Here is a 26,364-nt window from a genome sequence, read left to right on the forward strand (position 1 = left end):
TAATTTATTACAGTAAAATCTCGATATCGTTAATTCAATCTTCGGGAAATTTGCTGAAACTATATAAGACCATCAGTATACAACAACCACAATGTTCTGGGTATAGGATCCAGGATTATATCTATGCGAGAATAAGTAAATCTTACGAGTTGTAAAAATTTATTTTATTTTAGGTCAATAATACAGTTGTGACCCTATGGAGGAGCGAAAATCTTAGTCATTACTAGCAACGACTAGGAAAGTACATTAGGACAAACCATGTTGTTGGCGATAAACCATCAAATGCGCTAACCTACACAAATTAACTCTCTTGCACTTATTTTTCTTTTCTGGAGAAACAACGACTGAAATAGCATCTACAGGTGTTTCTGTAAGTTATGGCATAATTTTAATCACAAATACTAGAGTCAAAATAATGACGATTCGTGTAAAAATGTTTGGTTTAAACTAGTGGTGGAACGAATATCCGGCAACTATCCGGTACCGGCCTATCCGGCCATTTGTTAAAATCCGGCCGGATACCGGATATTAAAAACCTATTACTTAGTACTCCACCATTCACAGGAATTAATATCTCTTTTAGGTGTTGGACGCTGCAGATAATAATAATCAAGTTCAACCCCAATAGGACTTTTTTCATTGAATACAACTTTATTTATATTAGGTTTATCATTAGCAACCCCATTAACAATCCCAATACCATATATAAAATCTCTTGTTGCAGTTTCGTCTAGTTTTCTTCTCTTCGCTTGTAATTCATCATCACTAACAGAACTGTCGATGTTATCACTTTCGATTATTAATTAAAGTGTCCCCTTTTTAATGCAAAAAACCGTTTTGAAAAACCGGTTAAGAAAATCGGTTTTTCACCGATTAAGTTTTAAAAATTCATATAAAATCCAGTTCTTGGAATATGAGTATGAAAATTTCTCAAAGTGTTAATAAAAGTATAAGTTATAAATCCCTTATATTGCTATTTTGCTATTTTTATTTTTATCTTAACATAATAATTTTTGGACATTTGAATTTAAATTTAACAATAGTTTAACCGGTTTTTTATTCTCCTCCACGTCGACGTTGAAATCTTGCCTCGAAACTTGTTTTACATGTCGCCATTACACGACTTTTAATTCTGCAGAACGTTTGTCTAATTTGTTAAATGTGTTTAACGTATATATAGTGAATTTAATATTGTTTTAATAAGTAATAATTATGAGGTTGAAGTTAATTACAATGTTGGTTTCTTAAATTTTTACATTTTCAATTTCAATATTAAGTCTTTTAAATAGTTCAGAATTTTATTATTATATGTTTCATTTCTTGTAGTTTATCTCTGAAGATGGTGTTTTGAACCGAAACTAGTCAGATAAATAAATTTAATAAATTTTAATCAATTAAAAGTACAGAATTATCACATTTAATTTCAAACCTTTGTTAATAAAAGTATCTTCTTTCCAAAGACCCGACCCGTTTTGAAAAATAGTTTTTAGTTTTTGAAAAAACAATATTTGACGTTTTGATAGAATTTTCGATGTTGCAAATTTCATCGATAACTTTCAAAATTCGCTATAAAATTCAATTTTTAATTAATCCTTGTGGGAATATCACCAATTATTAATTAAAGTATCCTCTTTTTGATGCAACAAGTCGTTTTGAAAAATCGCTTTTAGTTTTTGAGAAATAAATTTTTGAAATGATCGACAATTTTTTCGAATTTTGCAATTTTCTCCGATTAAGTTTTAAAAATTCGTATAAAATCCAGATCTTGGAATATGAGCATGAAAATTTCCCAAAGTGTTAATAAAAGTGTCTTCTTTCCAATGAACCAACCCGTTTTGCAAAAAAGTTTTTAGTTTTTGAGAAAACAATATTTGAAGTTTTGATAAAATTTACGATGTTGCAAATTTCATCGATAACTTTCAAAATTCGCTATAAAATTCATTTTTTAATTCATTCTTGTGGAAATATCACCAATTATTAACTAAAGTATCCTCTTTTTGATGCAATAAGCCGTTTTGAAAAATCGCTTTTAGTTTTTGAGAAATAAATTTTTGAAATGATCGACAATTTTTTCGAATTTTACAATTTTCGCCGATTAAGTTTTAAAAATTCGTATAAAATCCAGTTCTTGGAATATGAGTATGAAAATTTCCCAAAGTGTTAATAAAAGTGTCTTCTTTCCAATGAACCAACCCGTTTTGAAAAATAATTTTTAGTTTTTGAGAAAACAATGTTTGAAGTTTTGATAAAATTTTTGATGTTGCAAATTTCATCGATAACTTTCAAAATTCGCTACAAAATTAATTTCTTGAAGGATTCCTGTGCAAATATCACCAATTATTAATTAAAGTATCGGATATCCGGCTTTTCGCAAAATCACTATCCGTTCCATCACTAGTTTAAACCCATAAATGGCTAAGATATAGGCCATCAAAGTTAAGAAATTTTTAAACATTTTCTTAAATATATTCAATATGGTTTGTCTTAGAACATTAAAATTTGGTAAACATGTTATCATGAGAAATCGTTTAATGTAAAACTAGAACTAACACTAGACCTAGAAGTAGAAACATTTGAATGTTTCTAGTTCTAGTTTTAATTGTTGTTCAGCGTTAATTTGTTATATATTTTTATTGAACTGAAACTACAGAATCCCCGTAGTAATCCGTTATATCGTGCTTTTACTGTATTAATTTTCGTTTAAATTGTTAAAAAACAATTTTTTCTTTTAATATTATTCAAGAGATGTCCTTGTTGATGCCTGTTCGGTGGTGCCACCAAGCGACAATTTTAAAGAACTACGTAGTAAACTTAGTTGGAGTTCTAGCGGGGGTTAGATGAACTTTATTCTTTTAAATTTATTAAGAATTCTTTTGTATTTTAACCGCTCCTTAAAAATTAAAAATATGTAAGAAATAAGACATACAGTCATTACCTAAGAGCCACGGTGCCACACACTCGTTCTCCTTGGCACTTTTCAGGATCGTCTCGGGTAAAGGTAGCGAATGCCTAACCATCGCCCCATAAAGTCCATATTCAGCCATAATCGTGCTTCTTCCCCAACATTTTTCTGTTTTTCTCCATTTCGCCCTTCGATTTTGAAACCAAACCTGAAAAGAAAAATACAGAAACTTAATTTTTTTTTAAATTTAAAATTTAACAAATATATATATCATCAAGGTTTCTTTGTTAAGGCGTTCAGTTTGTAATAACTTTAACAGATTGCGCTACCAGTAGCCGTTATAACGGACCTTGAACAGGTAAACGTACATCAAAACCAACAAAAACAAGTACTTAGTGCATAAATTACCGCATATAGTGGTTAAAAGCAATACAAGATATCTACATATACGTAGTTTTATATCTATTTATAGATCGAGTTTATGCAATTTATACACGCGCCTCGATTTTAATATCGAAAACCGTTCGTTGAATAATGAATGTGTAGCTGCTTTTTTTTAAAACATAAATATTAATGAATGTTGGAAATTAAAAGAACGTGGAAAATGTTTATATATTTTAATTAAAAAAATATTTTTTTGTCATATATTTGAAGCTTTATAATTATGGGTACTCGTTATTTTTGGTTTTAAATGAAAACTCGGCTTTTTTTTAAATTTAAACAGAAACGTTCGTAATTGTTGCACACAGTTCGTTTATTTTGATATTCGATTACAAAAGAAACTAAAAACGGCCGTTATTTTCTCTCTCAAAAACAAAATTTAATTATTTTGTTTTTGTGTTGTTTTGATTTTCATTATTTTTTGTTGGTTTCGGTTTTCTTTATTTTTAATAATTAAACATTTCTTATTTTGATTGCAATATACAGTGTGTCCCAGGATAGATGTTACAAGAGCTATGACTTAAAAATTTTTGAAATTTATTTTAAGGCTAAGGAATTAAGCCCTGTTTGGTGTGACGAGAATTTTACGAATATTTTCATATTTTGAAAACAACAGTAATCTTTTTGTTCATGATACTGAAAAATTTTATTAAGAAAAGTTGTTCAAAGTGAGAAATTATGGTCCTATACAAAATTTCAGAAGGATCTATCTACTTTGGTTGAACCATCACATTTTAGATTAAATAACATAAATATTGTATAGTAATTGAAAGGTGAACTAAAACTGAGGGATAATACAATTTATTTGTCAATATTTGCGACTACTTAAGTCATTTTTTTTTCATGGCATTGTCATTGTTTTTTTTTCTTCACTCTGATCTAATCTAAAATATGGTGGTTTAATTAATCTAGGTAGATCTTTTTGAAATTTTGCATAGTGCCATAATTTCTCATTCTGAATAACTTTTCTTGAAATTAATTTTTATAAATTTAATAATTAAATTTAATTCCTCAGCCTTGAAATAAAATTCAAACATTTTTAAGTCATTATACCTCTTGTAACATCTATCCTGAGACACACTGTGTAATATTTTCAGTTATAACATGAGAAGTTGTTTGAAACGTTCAAAATCCGGATATAAATAGAATATTAAAATTCAATTGAGATCCGATTATGTTGCGGATGAGAGGGAGGGTTTGAACAGGCGTGGTGTGTATCTGTCGAAGGCTGTCAGTTGCCAAAAAGGGGTTCTAACACGTTCGACGGAAAACGGGGGTGGAAACGGTGTTGAAGCCGACGGCAGCTACAGCGACCCGGGGGCGCGAATACCGGGGTCCTTGGAAATCCGTAATTCCGCGGGACAATGGAAACGATTAGCCCCACGCCGAGCGGGCCGTTACAGAATTAATTAACAAATTAAATTAGAAATTAACTCGTCGAATGGGAAAGCGGTCGGCGGCGAACGCTCGCTCGCGCGCGCGCTACCCCCCGCACTCGCAATCCCCCATCATCCCCAAACTATTGCCAACTCAATATTTAACTAGGTTGATTATAAACTTTAAACCCCGGGTACCCGAGGATTAAAACCTTTAGGGTTAAACTTTAGTTTTGTATTAAAGGTACCTAACCCAATCTATTTCCTATAATTTCAAAGTTAAATCAACTAATGGGTATAATAAAATTAAGGTGGTATTGTTGCTCATTATATTTTATTGTTTAAAATGTATTTTCAAGATCAAGATTTAATTTTATTAGCTTTGCCAACACTTCTTTTATATTCATTTCATTGCTTTCATCAACAAAGAGACTTATTTTTTGTGTTATAAAACAAATTATAAGATACAACAGAAAAAATTCCGCCGGGTTATATTATATGATATGTAGTCAGATTGTTCAGAGGCATTTAAACTACAATTTTCAATTTATCATCCTAGATATCACAAAACTAAGATAATCTACTATACTAATACCTGGACTGACAGCTCATAGATGGCACAACTCTTAAAGTTAACACGAAAAATTCAGAGTTGTCGCCCTTTGCTGTACTCATGTATTTAAGGGCTAAAACTTGTATTAAACTAGTATGTAAAACTCATAGTGATGTAAGGTGTTGATTATAATTGGAAATCTATCAAAACGAAACTAATTGGCAACACTTAGCAGCCATTTTTATTATTAATAATCGTAAGGTAAAGTTGAACGAAATACATGGTCTAGTTAACTCACAAAATAGAATTGTTATCTCCTCTCGATTCAGCAACAACTCCTTCAGTCACCACTAACTTAAATCCTTACACGCTATTTACATCTTTTCCTATTTCTGATTTCCAGACTCAACCCAATGTGAGATACATTCTTTTGTGTCCTCATTCTAATTGCTAATATGTAGCGTTTTCCAAATATGTAAAGATGACACGTACTTTGGTTTCGTTGATTTCGACGATTATGATGTCATAAAGCAGTTTCCGATTGAAGTATACAGAGTTAACGATTTTGCTAATATACAGGGTGTGTCAAATGTCTGGAATATAGCCAATAACTTCGCCATTGGTGGTTTTAAAGAAAAATGTTTCAAATACAAGTATCATTATTAATCGTGACGCATTTTTTGTCGGTATTTTCTTGTTTGTATTGTTTTTTGTTTCGTTGCTATGGCAACCAATATTGTTATTTTAAATGGGATGCATGTTTTTTTTGCATACTTTGATAGAGGATAAGTCTCTGTATACGATGAACATATCAAATCATATGATTGTATAAGAACAAATGCGTTTTCTGAAAATATTAAATCAGTAATTTACAATCAAAGTAGGCACCGAAATAACGCAGTTGACAGCTTTAAATGTCAAAAAATGACAGTTTCAACAATTATGAACAATTAATAATGTATGGGTACGGTGACACACATTTAATGTAGTTTCGTTCACTTTTTGGAAGGTTTTTAACACTTTCGGTGTTAAGGAATCTTTTTAATATTTTGCATTCTGTGGATTTTGTATTATCCGGGTAAATATTATTGAACAGTGTACAAACTTAACTTTGAGTGGATTTTCTTATTTTCTATCACCGTACCCATACAACATTAATATTTGGATTCTTTGTCGTTCGTTTAATTGCACCATATTTGTTTAAACTGTCAATTTTTTGACATTTAAAGCTGTCAACGGCACTATTTCGGCGCCTACTTTGATTGTAATTTGCTGATTTAATATCTTCTAAAAACATGCATCCCATTTAAAATAACAATGTTGGTTGCCATAGAACGAAACAAAAAACAATGTAAACAAGCAAATATTAACGAAGAAAAGTTCTGCGACAAATGAGGAGACGGAATGGAACATGGCGAAGATACTATTACTTTGAATTTTATACAGCATCAAATTCATAAAAATGGATGTGTCGTGTAGAGAAAATGAGGGATCAAGAAACCCTCAAGAGAATTACTGAACAGGCAGTGATTGAAAAAAGGTTTAGAGGGTGGCAAGACTAGATAAATGGGCCAGCTGGAAGAAGACATTAAAACCTCCAATGTTATCAACTAGAGAAGCAAGATGTAGAACAGAACAGAATACCAGAGACTTTTAGAATTGGCTTAGAGTCTCAGAGGGTTGTCATGTCACTGATGATGATGCAAGATGGAACGTATAAATTAGGCAAAACCAAAAACTGAGGATGGAACCTTAACACAAAAGTTAACAGATCTTTGAACCAGTTTCTGAAGAAGGTTGCAACATGGTATCCGAATCGTCAAATCTTTTCTTAAAAGACGCACGGCAAATCCCCAAAAAGTTCCTAGTGTTAGTTTTAGTTTTGAAATTGACCATGTTTTTCAACATAAAAGTTGATTTTTCTAGAAAGCGGTCAACTTTAGAGCTCATGACATAAATACCTGTTTTGTGTAGAAAACATTGACGATTCAAATAGGCGTCTCAAAACCGTACTTTTTCCAGTGGCGTAGAAGTTGGGGAGGAAAACAACCACTTTAAAAACATTATTTCTAGCCCAAAACTTAGCTTATTAGGAGTAGAATGCTTACAAACGCTGTTTTCTGTACGATAAATGGTTCCGAAGATATTCGCAAAAATGTTCTTTATTAAATGTCAACACAGTGTATCTCAAAAATGGTGCATTTCAAGTTGATAAAAACTTTTTTTCAAATTTTTGGACAAGCTATCACATCTTGAAGTCCGCATATATTATGAAACAGCCAGTATAATGCTAAATTGAAAATGCTTTAGTGCATTTTTAGTGCATTTTTGACATTCAAAAGAGTAGTGTTGCAGATCACAGTTTTAGTTTTGTTTTGATTCCTGTAACCTTGAAGAGGCCCAGTTACCTTTATTGATGTGCTTATATCTAATGTATTGTCCCAAATTCATCTTGTAATTCACCATTAGTTTGAGGATCTCGATGAAATCCCTGAAACTAATCTAATATATGTATAACCAGAAAGAACGTTTGAAATTTTGGTTTAACAATTTTTAAGAATATGATGGATTAAGAGTTAGGTTATACCAAGCTTGTTAGTCTGTTATTCCAACAACACTTTCACATAGAGCATGATGTTGTGTTAACTGAAGGTGTTATAAATTCCTCGTTTTATGCCTAAGTTTAACCACACGTAATGAATTTTTTGGCCAAAGAATAACTTTTAGGAACATTTGGCATGTTTGATAATAATCTTCTATTAGCTCGATGATCTTATAATTGTTATAACTTTTAATTGCAAAATTTTTGAAACACTTGTTAGAGGTACTTAATCATATATGATGGAGGTCTTTGATTTAGTTAGAATTAACGATATCTTTGTAAATGTGAATTGAACCTGGAGGAAGTTGCTATCATTCCCATTTGAGCTCCATACCAATGCCTTACGTGCAGGTCATTACAAGTGATTACAAGTACTTAGCCGATCTTTGGAATCTTGCTAAATGAAACTATTCGATTAAGAAGAGAGGTTTCAGAGACAAATTCTATTCAAGTTTATTCTAACCTTGACTGTTCTAAATTAAACCGTGATTTTATCTGATAATTCCATCAGAATGATTCTGATTACATCAGAATTAAAAGAATCAATTTAACACTACTTTAAAGCTTCATTCTACAAGGTTTTTTGCATAACTTTCTTTTGATTGAGTTTATAGCATATTGAACAATTAGATATTAAAAGAACTCTTTTAGATGATTATATTTTTATTTCAAAAATCTATAATTATAAATCCCCTCTTTAAAAAAATCGAAATTTAATAACAAATTTAATGAAATACCAGTTAAGCTGTAGAAATAGAATAGTCATCATCATCGAGGGTAGATATAGTATTATTATTATCACGGTTTCTCCGGGGTTTATCCTGCAGTTGAGCCGGTGAATATAATGCAGGGCTTAGTATTATGTAGGGTTGGTGGAAGTCGAGCAGTCCTGCGGTAATACATCACCGGCATAGCAATTGCCCATTATGCTAGGAATTAGTCAATTAAGAGTGGCCTCTACCCTTCCTGCGAGCCATGAATTCCTGCCGAATGACTGACTGACTGTGAACACCGGACCAGAGTCCTTCCCTTTTCGAAATAGAACCCCTTTCGAGTTGATCCCTTTCTATCGACCCGTTGCAAACACTCGTTAGTTACGAAATTTAATTAAGAATAATGACTCTTATTTAAAATATTTAATACATTTTTTGCGACATTATTTATTATTTTAACTAACTAGAATAGGATAGAGGATGATCTACAAAAGTAAAATTAAATAGTGGTTTCGTTTAAAGAAAATAAAAAAAAAATAATATATAGAGGGTTCTTTGTGAATGGGACAAAGTCGTGACAATAAACCGTTAAGGTGTTAATCACGTTAAGATATCAAAACGGAAAGGATGAATGCTGGTTCTGATGAGCTGCTAGGTATACATCAAGAAGTGGCCCCACTTGGTGGCCGTCAGTTCGTAAGGATGACTGTTAGTTCTTTTTTATTTTTTTTTTATTTCAAGTTGAGAAATTTTCGTTCACGAAATAACCGGAATTATGACGGTCGTCGTCCAATTTTCGAAAATCTGCCCACGGTAGCAACTAAGAAAAAGGAAAAAAAGTATAATTCCCTCACCTACCCCGGCATAAATAATATGGAATTAGTACCGGTTTTAACGAGTTAAACTATTCCAGAGGCGGTTTTCGACTTTTATTACTATCATTATCAACCAACGGCAAACATCATCAAATTTCATGACCGAATTTGTTGAATTGATTAATAAATATTTCTAAAATAAATCAATCGGAATCAATTTAATTTTTTTTTTTCAAGACATTTTAATGAATTAAAATGATAGAATAAAAAGATTTTTGAATGAAAATAATTAAATATAAGTTTATGCTATTAATTATTTATAAAAATTATTTGAAAAGGTTACGCGTTATATTGGTTGCCTAAATGTCTAAATTTAAATTAAATACAGTATAATATCGATATAACGAACAAAATAGTTTTAAATCATACTATTAATATTACCTATTTAATAGATTAGTGTATTTAAATATAAATGTTAGTGCCCATATATAAATTCAACTTAGGTTATTCCCCATGTTGCTTTATTCCATGTTCATAGATAAATTGAGGGTATTCCCTGAGTTGTCTATACGTTATAGGTACCGAGAATTTCATATAATTTGCAATATATGAATGCAGTAAAAATGCAACATAGCTTAATAATACAGGCATTAGGTAGTTTTGCAAAGGAAAAGTTTTGCTTGCAAAAAGGTAACGTCAAATATACCACAATCTAACGCTGAATAATAATTAAAACTGGAACTAATACTAGACCTAGATCGAGAAACATTCGGATTTAGCCGCACGTCTCTCAATACGGCTAAACCCGAATGATTCTAGTTCTAGGTCTTGTGTTAGTTCTAGTGATAGTGCAAAACTAAAACTAACACTAAACCTAGAACTAGAATGTTTGGGGTTTAGCCGTGCATCTGAAGACTTTAATAAACGCCTTAATGTCTTGACCAGTTTTGGGTTGATACAATATTAATTGTTGAGCCTCGTCCGCAAGCAATCTCAACTTATTCATGAAGAATCCCATGTTTAGGGTGAGAATGTATGATTTCGCATTAATGTATTGACCAGTTTTGAGTTGATATAACATTAATTGTTGAGCGACCTCAGCTTATTTATGAAAACATATGCAGCTTTTAGATAATTGGTCAAACTCTATTATCTTCTGTTTTATTTGAAGCAGCTCATTCTCTTGGTTTTCTAAAAACAGTGTCTGCTTTTATTTGATTTTGAAGACAAGAACACTCTAAGTCGTTCCCCAAATTTGTGACACTTGATACTTTGTTGGATGGTAATAAGTCTTTGGAATCCTTTGAAAATAACTTTGCACTCTCCTAACTCAACCTCCACAGATGTTTATATGATGCAGAGATATCCGTTTTCTATTTTGACAAAATCATCCTCCGCTTCCAGGTTACCCAAGATTTTTTTTTTATTTTTCGCTAGTTTTGGAAGAACGTCATCACTTGGTTGGGTTGAGTTGGGTTCATTTCTGTTCTGTACTGGTTTTAACAAAACAGCTGGTCTTAGAAATACAGTTTCTACTCTTTCGTGGTTAGGTTTGGTGTATTCTGATGAGGATTACTTCAAGGTGAAATAAATAAATAAATAAAATAAAATCTTGTGGGAAAGATTTTTTTGGAAAAGTGAGTCGACAAATACTGCCAAATTAATCACTGGATACGGGAACCTTGGCCAAATATAAGAAACCACGATTCATCTAATAGTTGAGGTAGGAAGGTTCAGAATGAAAGAAGACACTCTGAATGAAGACGCACGACTAAACCCGAATGATTCTAGTTCTAGGTCTTGTGTTAGTTCTAGTCATAGTGCAAAACTAGAACTAACACTAGACCTAGAACTAGAAAGTTTCAGGTTTAGCAGTGCATGTGAAGACTTTAATAAACGCTTTAATGTCTTGACCAGTTTTGGGTTGATACAATATTAATTGTTGAGCGTCTCCCGGAAGCAACCTCAACTTATTCATGAAAAATTTCATGTTTAGGGTGAAATGTATGATTTTGCTTTAATAAGCCAAGGCGCTTTAATGTATTAACCTGTTTTTAGTGCAACCTCAGCTTATTTATGAGAACATTTCCAGCTTTTAGCTAATTGGGTTAATCTCTGTTATTTGAAGCAGCTCATTCTCTTGGTTTTCTAAAAACAGTGTCTGCTTTTGCTTAGTTTTGAAGAAAAGGACACTCCAAGCGTTTTCTAGTCATTCTCCAAATTTATGATACTTTATTGGATGTTAAAAAGTTTTTAGAATCCTTTGAAAATAACTTTTGCACTCTCATAACGCAATCTCCACAGTTGTTTATATGATGCAGAGATATCCCTTTTTTTTAAAATAGGATAAAAGAACGTTGGGTTGGGTTCATTTCTTTTAGGGTTTTGTACTGGTTTTAAAACAGCTGGTTTTAGAAATACAGTTTCTGCTCTTTCGTGGTTAGGTTTGGTGTATTCTGATGAGGACTACTTCAAAGTTAAACATGAATTCAGGTATAAGATTATGTAGGAAAGATTTTTTTGGAAAAGTGAGTCCACAAATACTGCCATATTAATCACTGGATACGGGAACCTTGGCTAAATATAAGAAACCACGATTCATCTAATAGTTGAGCTAGGAAGGTTCAGAATGGAAGAAGACACTCTGATAACAGAGTAGTTTTTATTATACAGGTGTCCCGCAACGATTGTGAAAAGAAGTCTAATCTAAATTTATTCATTCATTCATAAGTTGTTAACATCATTAGTTGTAACGATTTAGATGTAGTAATTGTATGATTATCATTTGTTTTACTACGTTCAATGCGTTACTAATTGTATTTTTCAAATCCTGTACATTTTAAACTTCTTCAGAATAAACTATTTGTTTTGAATGGCCCCAAAACCAAAAATCTAACGAATTTAAAAATGGTAAACCAGGAACAGTGGCCCCAATCCAATTATTATCAAATCTGTCATCTAAGTAAGTTCGAGTAGCACGTGCATAATTTGCTGGTGCTCCATCGTGCATAAAGATTTGCAAGTATTTCCAGAGGTAATCATCAAATGCCTCATTAAGCTCATTTTGTAAGAAATATGTGGAAGCATCAATCTATTCGGAAGAAAAAATGGAGCTAATAATTGGTCACCTATAACTGTGGTCCATTCTAGTATTGCATGGGGATTTTCATTACTCAAAATGTGCGCATTATGGATATTAAAAGTTCCGTTTTAAGTAAAAGTTGCTTCATACGTAAACACAATGGGCACGTTCAGTCGCGGCTGAACGATACGCTAAGTAAGCGCTGTTACACAGCAGTTTAGTAAATATCTCAGCATAAGTAATCTGCGCTTAGTTTGTCAGCGGTTGTGAAATTCTAGGTTATGGTTATGGATTAACATTTTTTGTTTCTCCCTTTTAATTTTGAAAACTGACAAAACTGTATAAAAATGAATATTGTTAATGCAGAAACGCATCATCCACTATCTCTTATAATAGCACAAAATTTTCAAAAATATTATTGTTGGCCATAGTTTTAGGTTATGCAGAACCGCTAATTCTCAATTGCTTGTTCAGCTGTATTAAAGCTCATACAAATAGCTGACTGATTTAATTCAACTGTTGACACTTGCTGAACGTACCCAATGTTTATGGGAAAGTCGACGTTCCTGTATGCTATTCAATATACTATTCCTGTATGGCTCACCTAGAAAACATCTATTGTTTTTCGCTATAATTTTCTGTTAAAGCTCCCTTGCGGTGAACGGTTGTTTTCTTGTACAGAAATCTTTCTAATGCTAGTTGAGGCATTTTCATCATTACTTCTCAATACAACTTCTTCTAATTCCACATGAAAGGGTCAACTTATGGAACTAAAACTTTGAATATCTCAACAATGGACCATTTTCGGACCTATTGGAAACCTACTTTCGACTGCCGAAGTATTGTGCAATCGTGCGGGACACCTGTATTTTGAACCAATATAATAAATCAATATTTTTTTTTTATTATAGAGTAAATAATAATATTCTTGATCATTATATAAGTTAAGTTAGCAATATCAAATAGGGTTGGGTCAAGTTTTCACCTCGTTATCCCATTTTACGGTAACACAATATTTACCGACAAATGTATCTTTCCCGGCCACTAAAAGTCCCTTGTTAGTGGACACCACTTCACAAGAAATGCACCCCCAACCCCAACTCTAAGAGCTACTTGTTGAAACAACTGTTACGTTCTCACAAAAACACGTGTTGTGATTATTACACAAAAACATTTTTTTAAATTTCTTTAGCAATGTAATCGATTTGTGTAAATAATAAAAAGAGCCTTCGTATACAAATGGGGATATTATCCTTAATCCCGTTTTATTGAGACGAATGATTTCGTCGCGTCGACTTCGCGCCACTTTGCATCCCATTATTATTATTTCCGGTTTATTCGAAATATTGGCGTCGGATGGCAAACGGGCCGGAATAAACGGTTCCCGAGTGTTCCGGGTGCAACGGCGACGTCGCGACGCCGACGACGCCTAGGACGGATTTTCGGTGGCCGTATTTCATGGAGTTATAAAGTTACCGAATGAAATTGCGCGGAAACGGGTACCATAAACCCACCACTATTCACTTTTCAGCTCGTACAAAAAGTTTGACAAATAAAAAAAAAAAATTTAAAACGATGAGGAATAAATTTTTTTCGAATGAGTCTCTTCCTGTTTTAATACGTTTTAAAAGACAGGTGTCACGCTTCCGTTTCACACTAATTGAAAAGACGAAAAATGGGGCAAAATAAAATTACACGGGAAATTATTGTGTTATTAGTTTTGGACGGGCGCTACTGAAATAACAGAACGAGGCGCTAATTGGACGGAGGGCCCCCCTTAAGGTCCGTTGGATTTTCAACCCAAGTCCTTCTGGTGTGATGATGGCCAACACCACCGGCGAAGATGACAGCCACTATTGTTCCGGAATCACCAAGTCATCATAATTTTTTTTTTCATTATTCAACTTGTCTCTTTTTATTTTACATCCTTTTTACACCTCTTCAAAATTCACACATTTACACTTTACGTTCTTAAATACACTCATTAAAATATCCATCAAAAACTATTTAAAGGTATCCTGCTGTGTTAATTTTTTCCTTTTTTTTATCTTCACCCTCAACTATAGATACAATTATTGTTTAATAACACCACAAAGTAATTGGACAGTGTTGGGCCACGCGCCGTTCGCGTTTCGCTTCGTTAGTTTTTCGCCGATCGACCATCCATTTTTAATACACCCCCGAGTATCTAATGGGACACGTGGCGGTCGCGCGTCTCTTTGTACTCGTGCAAAAGATAATATCCCGAAACTAAACCATACCCATTTGTCTTCGTTACGATGTGTACGAAGTAAAATATGCCTTTAATATTCATTATTGTTTCGTATAAAACGTGTCATTTTATTCATTTCATTTATTTCGTTATTCGATTAAAACGAAAAAATTAAAATGAAACGAACCCTTTGGGAGAGGGTGTTAAAAACGCGATACTGCAATTATGTTAATATTTGTAAATGTGTTAAATACTTAAACAGTTAATGTTTATGATTGAATTAAAGTTTCTTTTTTGTGTAAAAGGGGAGAGAGACGGGGGAGTAGTTTTGGCGTATGCATGTAAATGGAGCGTGATGGTGATTCCCCGTTCCTTTTTCTACCCCATAAAATAGCTGTATCCGAGCTATTTGTAACACGAATCCATTTACATAATCAAGTTAATGTTCAATCTTCGCGCGGGGATGAAAAATCGAAATTAATGGTCTTCTTTCGGTTGTTAATAGTTTGTGCTTTCATCAATAAATGATTTGATTTCATTCAAATTTAATAATATAACAATCCCTTTTGGGTTTTATCAAAAAGAAAATTGTATAGACAATTTGGGGAATACCCCGAGTTTATCTATGAACATGGAATAAGTGATTGCTCAAAAACCCAACTATGCCTAATAACCTAAAAGAGGAAGTGTTGGATTCCTGCGTTCCTGCCAATAGGCTAAGGATCAACCAAAGAGCCATAAAGCTTTGCGTTATTATATACAGGTGTCGATGGGTATCTCAGTTATTATGAAAGATAGAAAGTTGCGGCTTTCGCGAACCTGAGCTATTTTTTTGTGAAACTTACGATTTTCAGACACCTCCTGTACCTCGGCTATTCGGAAACGTAAAAACGGGTTCTAATAGATTTTTTCACGTAGAATTTTTCTAGTCATCACGGTTTTTGAGTTATAAAGAATTAAGTATTTTAAAAGTTGATTATTCAGTATTTGAGTTGTGTTTATAACTCAAAACCGTGACGACTAGAAAAATTCTACGTGCATCATTGGATTCCACGTGAAAAAATCTATTAGAACCCGTTTTGATGTGGGCCATTGTAAGTTTCACAAAAAAGTAGTTCAGATTCGCGAAAGCCGCAACTTTCTATCTTTCATAATAACTGAGATACCCTGCAAACACCCTGTACAGTGTGCTAATTAATTATCCCGACGTATGCAACCAATATCACAGTATTGGTATAGAAATACGCAAATCGCGATATTGGTTGCATACTTGCAATGATGACGTCGCCTACGATAATTAATTAACACACTGTACTTGGCTTTTTATGCTTCCATTTGTATTGTTGGTTTTTTTTTTTTAATTTAAATTATAAGTCTTGAAAGTTTTGATTGAATAGTTTTACCCTGAAGAAGGAATAAATTTTGTTCCGAAAGCTTGGTTAAAAGAAAAAGGACAAGTTTTGATTTAATTCCTTTGCATTGGGCGATTCCCAATAATATCTACATATCCAAAGAGCCATGGTTTGTTTCTTGGAGAGGGCAATGTTGGGGATCAGTCTCAGAGACAAAGTGTGTAATGAGGAGATCTGAAGGCGTATGAAGATCACAGACATTGCTGGGTTAAAGTGGCGATGGTCAAAATAGAGAAAACCGAAACGGCGGTGTGTGGATAACATCTAGAAGAATGGGGGAGAATTTGTCTATAAATGTCGTCGAACAGAGAAACATTGAAGAGGCCTACATACAGGAGTAGAGAGAGACGGACCCAGAAAGAAACTAGAGACGATTTGAGAGGTGTGAAGGATAGTGATAAATGGTATTGAGACACGTTAGGGACGACATTAAGTAATTTGAATTAAAATATTTATATCTCAAGAACTACAAGTGATTTTGCAAAGCGGATGTATTTATTCGAAAGTTCATACTTTTATTGATAAGCCATGAGAATTTCAAAAATATTTTCCAAGATTTCAATTTCCCACAAATTTTTAAAGTTATCAACAAAATTTTAAAAAATTCTTACTTTTTTACTCGAATTAAAACATTTTTATTTCAAGAACTAAAAATGGTTTTGTAAAGGTGATGCTTCCATTGGAAAGTTCATGCTTTTGTTGATAATCCATGAACATTTCATAAACATTTTCCAAGATTTCGATTTTCTAGAAGTTAAAGTAATCAACAAAATTTTAAAAAGTACTTACATTTTTAATTAAATTAAAACATTTATATTTTAAGAACTGCACGTGATTTTGCAAAGCAGATGCTTTTATTGGAAAGTCGGGAAGGAAGTCAAATATCTAGGAGTTATCCTAGACAAAACTCTCTCATGGAGTGGACATTTGCAGAGAGTTTTGTATAAAGCTAGATTATCCTTGTGGACTTGTCGTAGTCTTTGTGGAAACAAATGGGGTCTTACCCCTGAAAGATTGTACTAGCTCTATGTGACTGTGGTTAGACCTATCATCACATACGGAGTAGCAGCCTGGTATAGGAAAAACAACAGACTTCAGTTACCAGTAAACTTTCACGAATTCAACGATTGCTGGATTGGCAATCTCTGGTGCGATAAGCACAACGCTAACTCTAGCAATGGATGTTCCGTTTGGCCTATCTCCTTTGCATTTGCATATAGAGAAAATGGCCAGAACTACTATTTACAGGTTTAAGCAATATGCTCAAAACTGCTCCAACATGTCTTACCAATGGGCTGCGGAAGACACTATAAGCCGTGATATTATGCTATCAATGCCATCAAATTTGACAGGATCACTCACAGGATTTGACAGGATCATCGATTAAGGCAGTACTGCTGCCTTAATCGATTAGGCAGTACTGCTGGATCCAGTACTGCCTAAACGGCCGTAGACATATTCGGCTATTTAATGTTTTAGAATCATCATCTTGCTATCAAATTCAGGATCAATAATGCTTAATATAGTTTCGTGCATTTTCGGCCAACCCTAATCAGCTATGTGAGCAAATGGCTCACATAGAGAATCATATTCGTTGATTCGTTGTTTCGGTCATGTCTTCATTCGTCAATAGTTTGTCGACTCAATAGTTTGTGGCTACTATCTAAAATGTCAAAATGTCTAAAATTTTTTTTATCCAATTTTGCACAAATTTTAGACACATTATGATAAGTCTGGACAATTTTAGATCTTGGGGTCGGAAAGCTGGACATGTAATGACGTCAAGATCGTGAAAGATTTAACTTCTAGTCATTTCAAAGTTTGAATTTCCTACCATTGCAAATATATAATATTAGTCATTTCATCCAACTACGAAAGTCATGCTCCAGCAATATGCGATGATCAGAAAAACATTCATCTCCTGTTTCTTGAAAATGCTAAGGAGCGAATAGGTTTTGAGTTTGTTGGTTCTATCATGGATTCGTTTGGATTTAATCATCCAATCGTCTTCAGAATTTCGTGCCACCTCATTTCAAAATGGCACGTTTAAGTCATTATGTAATGCCTTTATCGTTTACAATACAAATGCTTCTTTATTTGGCGATATAATTAAAGGTCTTTGTTGAAAATTGGAGGTGGGGTGCAGAAATAAATTCTGGAACTGTAGGGTAATCTTCATAAAGTCACGGTGGAGTTATTTCGTTAATCTCTAGTCTAGTAAGGCTTGTTCACACCGACGTTCAGCACATGAGCAATTGTTCTTAAATCCTTCTTCTTGTCTACCCCAAAACCTATATAGAGTTGCTGTATCATTCTGAACTAGTCCTTGAATTCTTGCACGAACCTAAGTTGGGTAAAATAACTCTGTGATTGGATGATTGCAAAACATAGAGCAATAGTTGCCAAATCAGTGTACGCCAAGACAAAAGATAAGCAGAAGATTGATTATGAGTTGTATCATATTCTAGAATGATAACCTGGAATTCTTGAATGAATTTAAGTTTATAGAGTACTTCCCATGATTGGTTTATTATTTGGTAATTTGGAAATTCTTTGTTGCCTAACTAGCAATTGCTGCCTATGGGTTCATGATCAAATTTAAATGTCAAAGTCCATTGAAACAATCAATTATATGGATGCTCGTATATAACTCAAACTGTGTATCTTTCTGTCCGCTCATTGATGCAATAAGAAATTAGTACTGCCTCTACAGATTAAATTTGTCTAAATTAACAGAAAAAAATTCGTACTTCTATTATTAATGATCTGGCAGCAGAGCAACTTCTTTGTAAGAAGAATTCAAAACCAAACCATAACGATTTCTTCCGAGGTGTATCGTTCCAAGTCAAAGCAGCGACCAGAGAATAGATAGATAGATAGTTCCGGGTTCTAAACAATATTATGTTTATCTAATGTGAAATCTCGCTTGCAGGTTAACCGTAAACAAATTAGTTTTTAATATATTCATGATAATTTTACGTTATTTTGTTTTGTTTGGGTGCTCATACTTAATTCGATAACAAACTTATTTCTTAAGATAAAAAATTAGCTTACTGCTTAGTTATTAGGATTTAAATTCTTGTACAACCTCAGTTTGGTTAAACATTCAAACCTGTATTTGACAGATTCCAAAGTCTGTATATACAGGGCATGTACCAGATTAATGATGAGTTGTTGTAATTTCTAGAATGATAAATTTGAACTCCACTTTTAAAGACAATTAGAAACCCTCCATTAAAAAACTTCAAAATAGAAACTAGATGCAACCAAACATACAATCGCAAAGATTTTTTTTTATTTTCTTTCGTTTCAAAAGATATTGTACTTCAGTTAAATTGTTTACTTTTGTAAGATGATATATTCAACTAGTAGAATTAATTACATTAAGAGATTTTTGGGTTGGTCGGATCCTTGAGGGATTCCACCTTTTTTTTATTCCTTTGGTGACTAAATGAAATTGGTCCCGAGGTCCGTGTAACTATAATATAATGTTTGCGCTCGAAATCCGAAGTTTGGACAATATAGAGGAACGTTCCTGCTCTTCAACTACAATGGCTATTGTACTTTTACAGCCCAGCACTTGACGGGATGGCCCCAAAACCACCTCTAGACGTCTTCGCGGAGTGGAGATCTCACTCCATCCGCCACTCGACCACGTCCTTTTCAATTTATCATCCAGTTTGTGTGTACAAAAAAATAATTTCGTAAATGGAGGCTAAAAATTGTTTTTAAGTTCCACATAAAATGGTTGGTTATAATTGAGTACTAGTAATATAATTGAATAGGGAATTTGTAGTCCCTCGGGATGGGGAGAATAAAATGTTCATGAATGCTGATGATGATGGTTTGGGGATTGAAATTTATTTACTCAGTTTTTTTTGGTAACACCAATCTATTCTCGGGGGGTGTTGAAAATAAATCATTTTCAAAGTGCTGAGTTTAAATCAATACAGATCCTAGGCGAGAGAATGAGAGAAAGAGGGAGAATTTTTATTGGCACCTCACCCTCCTCATTCACAGCAAAATTGAATAACTAGGTCTTAACATTCCGCGAACGGAATTCGACTAATCCGGGCATCATCCCTCCGAAGGTAAGGTAATAGAAAATCAATAAGCGCCTCGGCAGCGGCTTCTTTTTTTCCCCCTTGTCTCTTCTCCAATTTTGTTTCTCTCCACTTTCTAGCGACGATTTTCTTATCTTTCCCACAACAATAAATCTACAAAATCTAATTTTAGTCATGTTAAACGGTAATTGACTAATTCAAGGGTGGGGGTGTACTTCGCCTTTGAGGATCGGTCAACTGCGGCTCGTGCGTTCGGGGGCGGCCCACAAAGGGTTGGTTGCTGCCGCCGTTGCCCTTAATCCCAATATACTAGACCCCCGATAAGCCGATCACGCCGATTGACCAAAATACTAATCTGACGAGAACCTGGATTACCGACTTCGTGTAATTAGACGACCTTAGGGCTTAATCTTCCTCCCCTTTCAACCCCTAAAGTTCTATTGAAAATCTCCAAAGAGCCAACTACTATCGAAATAAGTTAATTAATTTTAGCAACATTTTAATTTTTTTAATAAATAATGAAAGTTGCTTTTTCAACATTGAGATGATATAGAAATCTCACCCCATATGATAAACTAGTGGTAAGTGTCGTGAGAGTTATGATCTTTATAACACCCTCTTTTAGAAGTTTCCCAAGCTTCATTCTCTCATTATTTAATATCGTATAGGGTAGTAAAAGTAATGAGCATGTTAGGACGATTCGTGCGAAATGACTCTCAATAACAACCCTTAATGGACACCCCGTCGTGTCTTACAATGATACAGATACTGTGGTTAAAATTAAAAAGGGTCTACAAAAAAAACGAGTATCATGGTAGAAAAAGTAATTTTTAAAGAATAAATTTTAATATAAATTTGATAAGGATCTAATACGGTTGATGAATTTTTTTCCATAAATATTATGGAAGTTGTGCAGAAAACAATTTTTGGCAATATTGTAGGATATTACTGCTTCTGGCATTTCGAAGAGCAAAAAAACATCAATTTTGAGTGATTGGGAATAGGTCATAGCTTTCCGAATTTGCTGAAACCATCAGTATTAGTGGTGGAATGGATATCCGGCAATTATCCGGTATCCGGCCTATTCGGCCATCATCACATTTTCGATTATTAATTAAAGTAACCTCTTTTTAACGCAAAAAACCGTTTTGGAAAATCACTTTTAGTTCTTGAGAAAAAAATTTTTGAAATAATCGACAATTTTTTCGAATTTTGCAATTTTCGCCGATTAAGTTTTAAAAATTCATATAAAATCCATTTCTTGGAATATGAGTTTGAAAATTTCCCAAAGTGTTAATAAAAGTGTCCTCTTTCCAATGAACCAACCCGTTTTGAAAAATAATTTTTAGTTTTTGAGAAAACAATATTTGAAGTTTTGATAAAATTTTCGATGTTGCAATTTTCATCGATAACTTTCAAAATTCGCCATAAAATTAATTTCTTAAAGGATCCTTGTGGAAAAAACACCAATTATTAATTAAAGTATCCTCTTTTTAATGGAAAACGCCATTTTGAAAAATCACTTTTAGTTCTTGAGAAATAAATTTTTGAAATAATCGACAATTTTTTCGAATTTTCGTCAATTAAGTTTTAAAAATTCCTATTAAATCCATTTCTTGGATTATGAGTACGAAAATTTCCCAAACTGTTAATGAAAGTGTCCTCTTTTCAATGAACCAACCAGTTTTGAAAAATAACTCTTACTTTTTGAGAAAACAATGTTTGAAGTTTTGATAAAATTTTTGATGTTGCAATTTTTATCGATAATTTTCAAAATTCGCTATAAAATTAATTTCTTGAAGGATCCTTGTGGAAATATCACCAATTATTAATTATAGTATCCTCTTTTTAATGGAAAAAGCCGTTTTGAAAAATCACTTTTAGTTCTTGAGAAATAAATTTTTGTAATAATCGACAATTTTTTCGAATTTTGCAATTTTGGCCGATTAAGTTTTAAAAATTCGTATAAAATCCATTTCTTGGAATATGAGTTTGAAAATTTCCCAAAGTGTTAATAAAAGTGTCCTCTTTCCAATGAACCAGCCCGTTTTGAAAAATAACTTTTAGTTTTTGAAAAAACAATATTTGAAGTTTTGATAAAATTTTCGATTTTGCAATTTTCATCGATAACTTTCAAAATTCGCTATAAAATTAATTTCTTGAAGGATCCTTGTGGAAATATCACCAATTATTAATTAAAGTATCCTCTTTTTAATGCAAAAAGCCGTTTCGAAAAATCACTTTTAGTTTTTGAGAAATAAATTTTTGAAATAATCGATAATTTTTTCGAATTTTTCATTTTTTGCCGATTAAATTTTAAAAATTCGTATAAAATCCATTTCTTGGAATATGAGTATGAAAATTTCTCAAAGTGTTAATAAAAGTGCTCTCTTTCCAACGAACCAACCCGTTTTGAAAAATAACTTTTAGTTTTTGAAAAAACAATATTTGAAGTTTTGATCAAATTTTCGATGTTGCAATTTTCATCGATAACTTTCAAAATTCGCTTTAAATTAATTTCTTGAAGGATCCTTGTGGAAATATCACCAATTATTAATTAAAGTATCCTCTTTTTAATGCAAAAAGCCGTTTCGAAAAATCACTTTTAGTTTTTGAGAAATAAATTTTTGAAATAATCGATAATTTTTTCGAATTTTTCATTTTTTGCCGATTAAATTTTAAAAATTCGTATAAAATCCATTTCTTGGAATATGAGTATGAAAATTTCTCAAAGTGTTAATAAAAGAGCTCTCTTTCCAACGAACCAACCCGTTTTGAAAAATAACTTTTAGTTTTTGAAAAAACAATATTTGAAGTTTTGATCAAATTTTCGATGTTGCAATTTTCATCGATAACTTTCAAAATTCGCTATAAATTTAATTTCTTGAAGGATCCTTGTGGAAATATCACCAATTATTAATTATAGTATCCTCTTTTTAATGGAAAAAGCCGTTTTGAAAAATCACTTTTAGTTCTTGAGAAATAAATTTTTGTAATAATCGACAATTTTTTCGAATTTTGCAATTTTGGCCGATTAAGTTTTAAAAATTCGTATAAAATCCATTTCTTGGAATATGAGTTTGAAAATTTCCCAAAATGTTAATAAAAGTGTCCTCTTTCCAATGAACCAGCCCGTTTTGAAAAATAACTTTTAGTTTTTGAAAAAACAATATTTGAAGTTTTGATAAAATTTTCGATTTTGCACTTTTCATCGATAACTTTCAAAATTCGCTATAAAATTAATTTCTTGAAGGATCCTTGTGGAAATATCACCAATTATTAATTAAAGTATCCTCTTTTTAATGGAAAAAGCCGTTTTTGAAAATCACTTTTAGTTCTTGAGAAATAAATTTTTGAAATAATTGACACTTTTTCGAATTTTGCAATTTTCGCCAATTAAGTTTTAAAAATTCGTATAAAATCCAGCTCTTGGAATATGAGCATGAAAATTTCCCAAAGCGTTAATAAAAGTGTCCTCTTTCCAATGAACCAACCCGTTTTGAAAAATAACTTTTAGTTTTTGAAAAAACAATATTTGAAGTTTTGATAAAATTTTCGATTTTGCAATTTTCATCGATAACTTTCAAAATTCGCTATAAAATTCATTTCTTGAAGGATCCTTGTGGAAATATCACCAATTATTAATTAAAGTATCCTCTTTTTAATGCAAAAAGCCGTTTTGAAAAATCACTTTTAGTTCTTGAGAAATAAATTTTTGCAATAATTAAATAAATAAAAGTTTCTGGGTACAGGGTTTATTACATCAATACTAAAAATAAATTTTAATATAAATTAGATAAAGATCTAATACGGTTTTTATGGTTGAAGAATTTTTTTTCTTCCATCGTTTCTTTTTTTGTTATTTTTTTTTAATTGAATCTACGATCTCGTGGCAGCACCAGCAGCAGCAGCGAAGCGTAGATATTCTCATAGAATAAAAAGAAAAATAAACAATGGCCCGGCAATTATCTTGTTAACGTCTTCGGGTTGGCTTTTGTTGATTGGGAATTAAAAAATCGCTTCGGTCATCACTTGAGTCCGTCAAGTGGGATGGCCAACCCGACTCTCAGGTACATTTCACGCTGGTCTGCTCAACTTAACACCCGATGATTATCTATTTTGTCGGACTCCTAACGAAATCCAGGTGTGTGGCAGAAAGAAATTTTTAATAAACATTACTTTATTTGTATAGTGGCGGATTATACTTTCCTTAAAAATGAAGAGGGGTTGAACACCCTTACCGAAAAAGCCCACGTTCACCGAGTGTGAAATAAATTGCAAACAACGCGATTATCGACGTAGTTAACACGAGTAACAGTTTTACAAGCAGTTTAGCATCGAGGTCCTAAAGCGAGAAAGGGGGCGACAAATCGACGCCGAAGGGACCACTATGATGACGACGGGCACGCGCCCCCCTACGGTTCGCAACTAGTCATTAGGGCATTACTCCGAAAATTAATTTGCAAGTGCCACACTACGGGTACCAGAGTCCCTGGTGGCTTAATGAATAAAGTTGGATGTGTGTTGGGTGTGGAGGTGGAGAAGAGATGACGTTTGTACTCAACGTGATTGTAACTCCAACAAATTTATTTACAAAAAAAAACTACTCGTACTATATAAAATAATGAAAATTATCCAATTATTAACTCTGCACGCTTAGCTACATTGTATTCAGTTTATTTCGGTAGATTCTCTCTCTGTTTTGTAGGGCTGTCGAACGCAGTTGTATTTGAAAAGGGGGCGATTCTGGTCCTTCCGGTAAGGTTGCGTAAGGTCCGGTGGCACGTGCGAATTTTTTTGCAACCCGGGGACAAAGCATTCGCGATTGATCTGCCAGTAGCAATTTGTCGCCGTATATCGAAACGCAGCATGTGACCTGAACCGGGAGACCGGAAAATGCGGATTGGACTAAGTGGAAAAACTGAAAATAGCCCCCCTCCGAACTAATACGACGGCGTTGCTGGCGACGACGACGACGACGACGACAACGAGTCGACGCTGTCAGCGGATGACGTTTGGGGATGCGAACCGGCGAAATTGGAAAATCGGAAAAATAAACACGAATGATTTTTTTTTTTGGTTTGTTTCTATCCGTATTGTGGAAGTCTACACAGTTTCAACTCGATTAATTTTGTTAAAAACAAAAAATTTAGTTTCGTTGTAATTTTTGTTTTTAGTTTTTATTCACGCACTTTGCAAATTTAAAGTTTTATGGGGTTCTGTTTAATGGACAGTGACAATTTTTTTGGAATAATTCCACGAATATAATGGAAGTTGTGCAAAAACATTTTTTGACAATATATTAGAGATTGAGAATAGGCCGTAACTTTCCAAATTTGCTGAAACTCTACAAGACCATCGGTATACAACCTCAAAGTTTATGGGTACAGGATTCATTATGACATTACTGCTTCTGGCACTTCGAAGAGCAAAAAGATATTAATTTAGAAGGTATTCATTTAAATAACACTATTTTTCATCTACAACAATTTATGAATTGTCGAGTGCATAATTTTCTCATGCCTTATGACATCACTTTCTTCAATGTCTAGTGATAATTTAGAAGTGTAGGGTTTCTGATTCCAATGGTAGTAGCTTGATTATACAGTGGCACAGAATGCTTTTTACAGCAAACTCACAAAAATCAAGGACGGTATTTGTATTAAACTAAATGTAGAACTAACTCTAGACCTAGAACTAGAAACATTCGAGTTTAGCCGTCTTAAGAGACGTACTAATGCTTGTGTTTTTTTAGAATAACTCCATGAATATAATGAAAGGTGTGCAGAAAACAATTTTTGGCAATATATTGGAGGATATCGCAAATCAACCATCATTGGATATTACTGCTTCTGGCACTTCGAAGAGCAAAAAGATATTAATTTAGAAGTTATTGAGTTTGATGTGATTGAGTCCGAATTTGCTGAAACCATCAGTATACATCTAGTATTTCCAAATATCGGTGTTGATTCAAATTGCCGTTTATGAAGTAATGTCCAATAACACCGTCCCATCAAACAGCACACCACACATTCACTTTCTGAAAATACTGGCGTATACAAGCTATGCGATAATAAAAGTTCTGTCTTTCAAAATTTTGTACCCAAGCCACAAACAATAATCTAAACGTTTTGCTTCATCACCTAATTCGATAGTGTGGTGAAATTTTGGTTTATACGGCAATATTTTATT

At 33.0% G+C, this 26,364-nt stretch overlaps 1 protein-coding gene and 1 long non-coding RNA gene across 2 annotated transcripts in view; one reads left to right on the plus strand and one right to left on the minus strand.

Annotated features, from left to right (window-relative positions):
* LOC111417552 (Visual system homeobox 2) overlaps positions 1 to 26,364 on the minus strand; it is a 92,276-nt gene that overhangs the window by 8,567 nt on the left and 57,345 nt on the right. The window contains exon 5 of the mRNA XM_023049866.2: positions 2,936 to 3,110. Within this exon, the coding sequence (XP_022905634.1) occupies positions 2,936 to 3,110 (175 nt within the window). The remainder of the gene's footprint in view (positions 1 to 2,935; positions 3,111 to 26,364) is intronic.
* The window catches only part of LOC139432192 (uncharacterized), a 102,969-nt gene that overhangs the window by 8,503 nt on the left and 68,102 nt on the right, over positions 1 to 26,364 (plus strand). The window lies entirely within an intron of this gene.

Source organism: Onthophagus taurus, chromosome 11 (assembly GCF_036711975.1).
Source record: "Onthophagus taurus isolate NC chromosome 11, IU_Otau_3.0, whole genome shotgun sequence".
In the NCBI taxonomy this organism is placed as follows: Eukaryota; Metazoa; Arthropoda; class Insecta; order Coleoptera; family Scarabaeidae; genus Onthophagus; species Onthophagus taurus.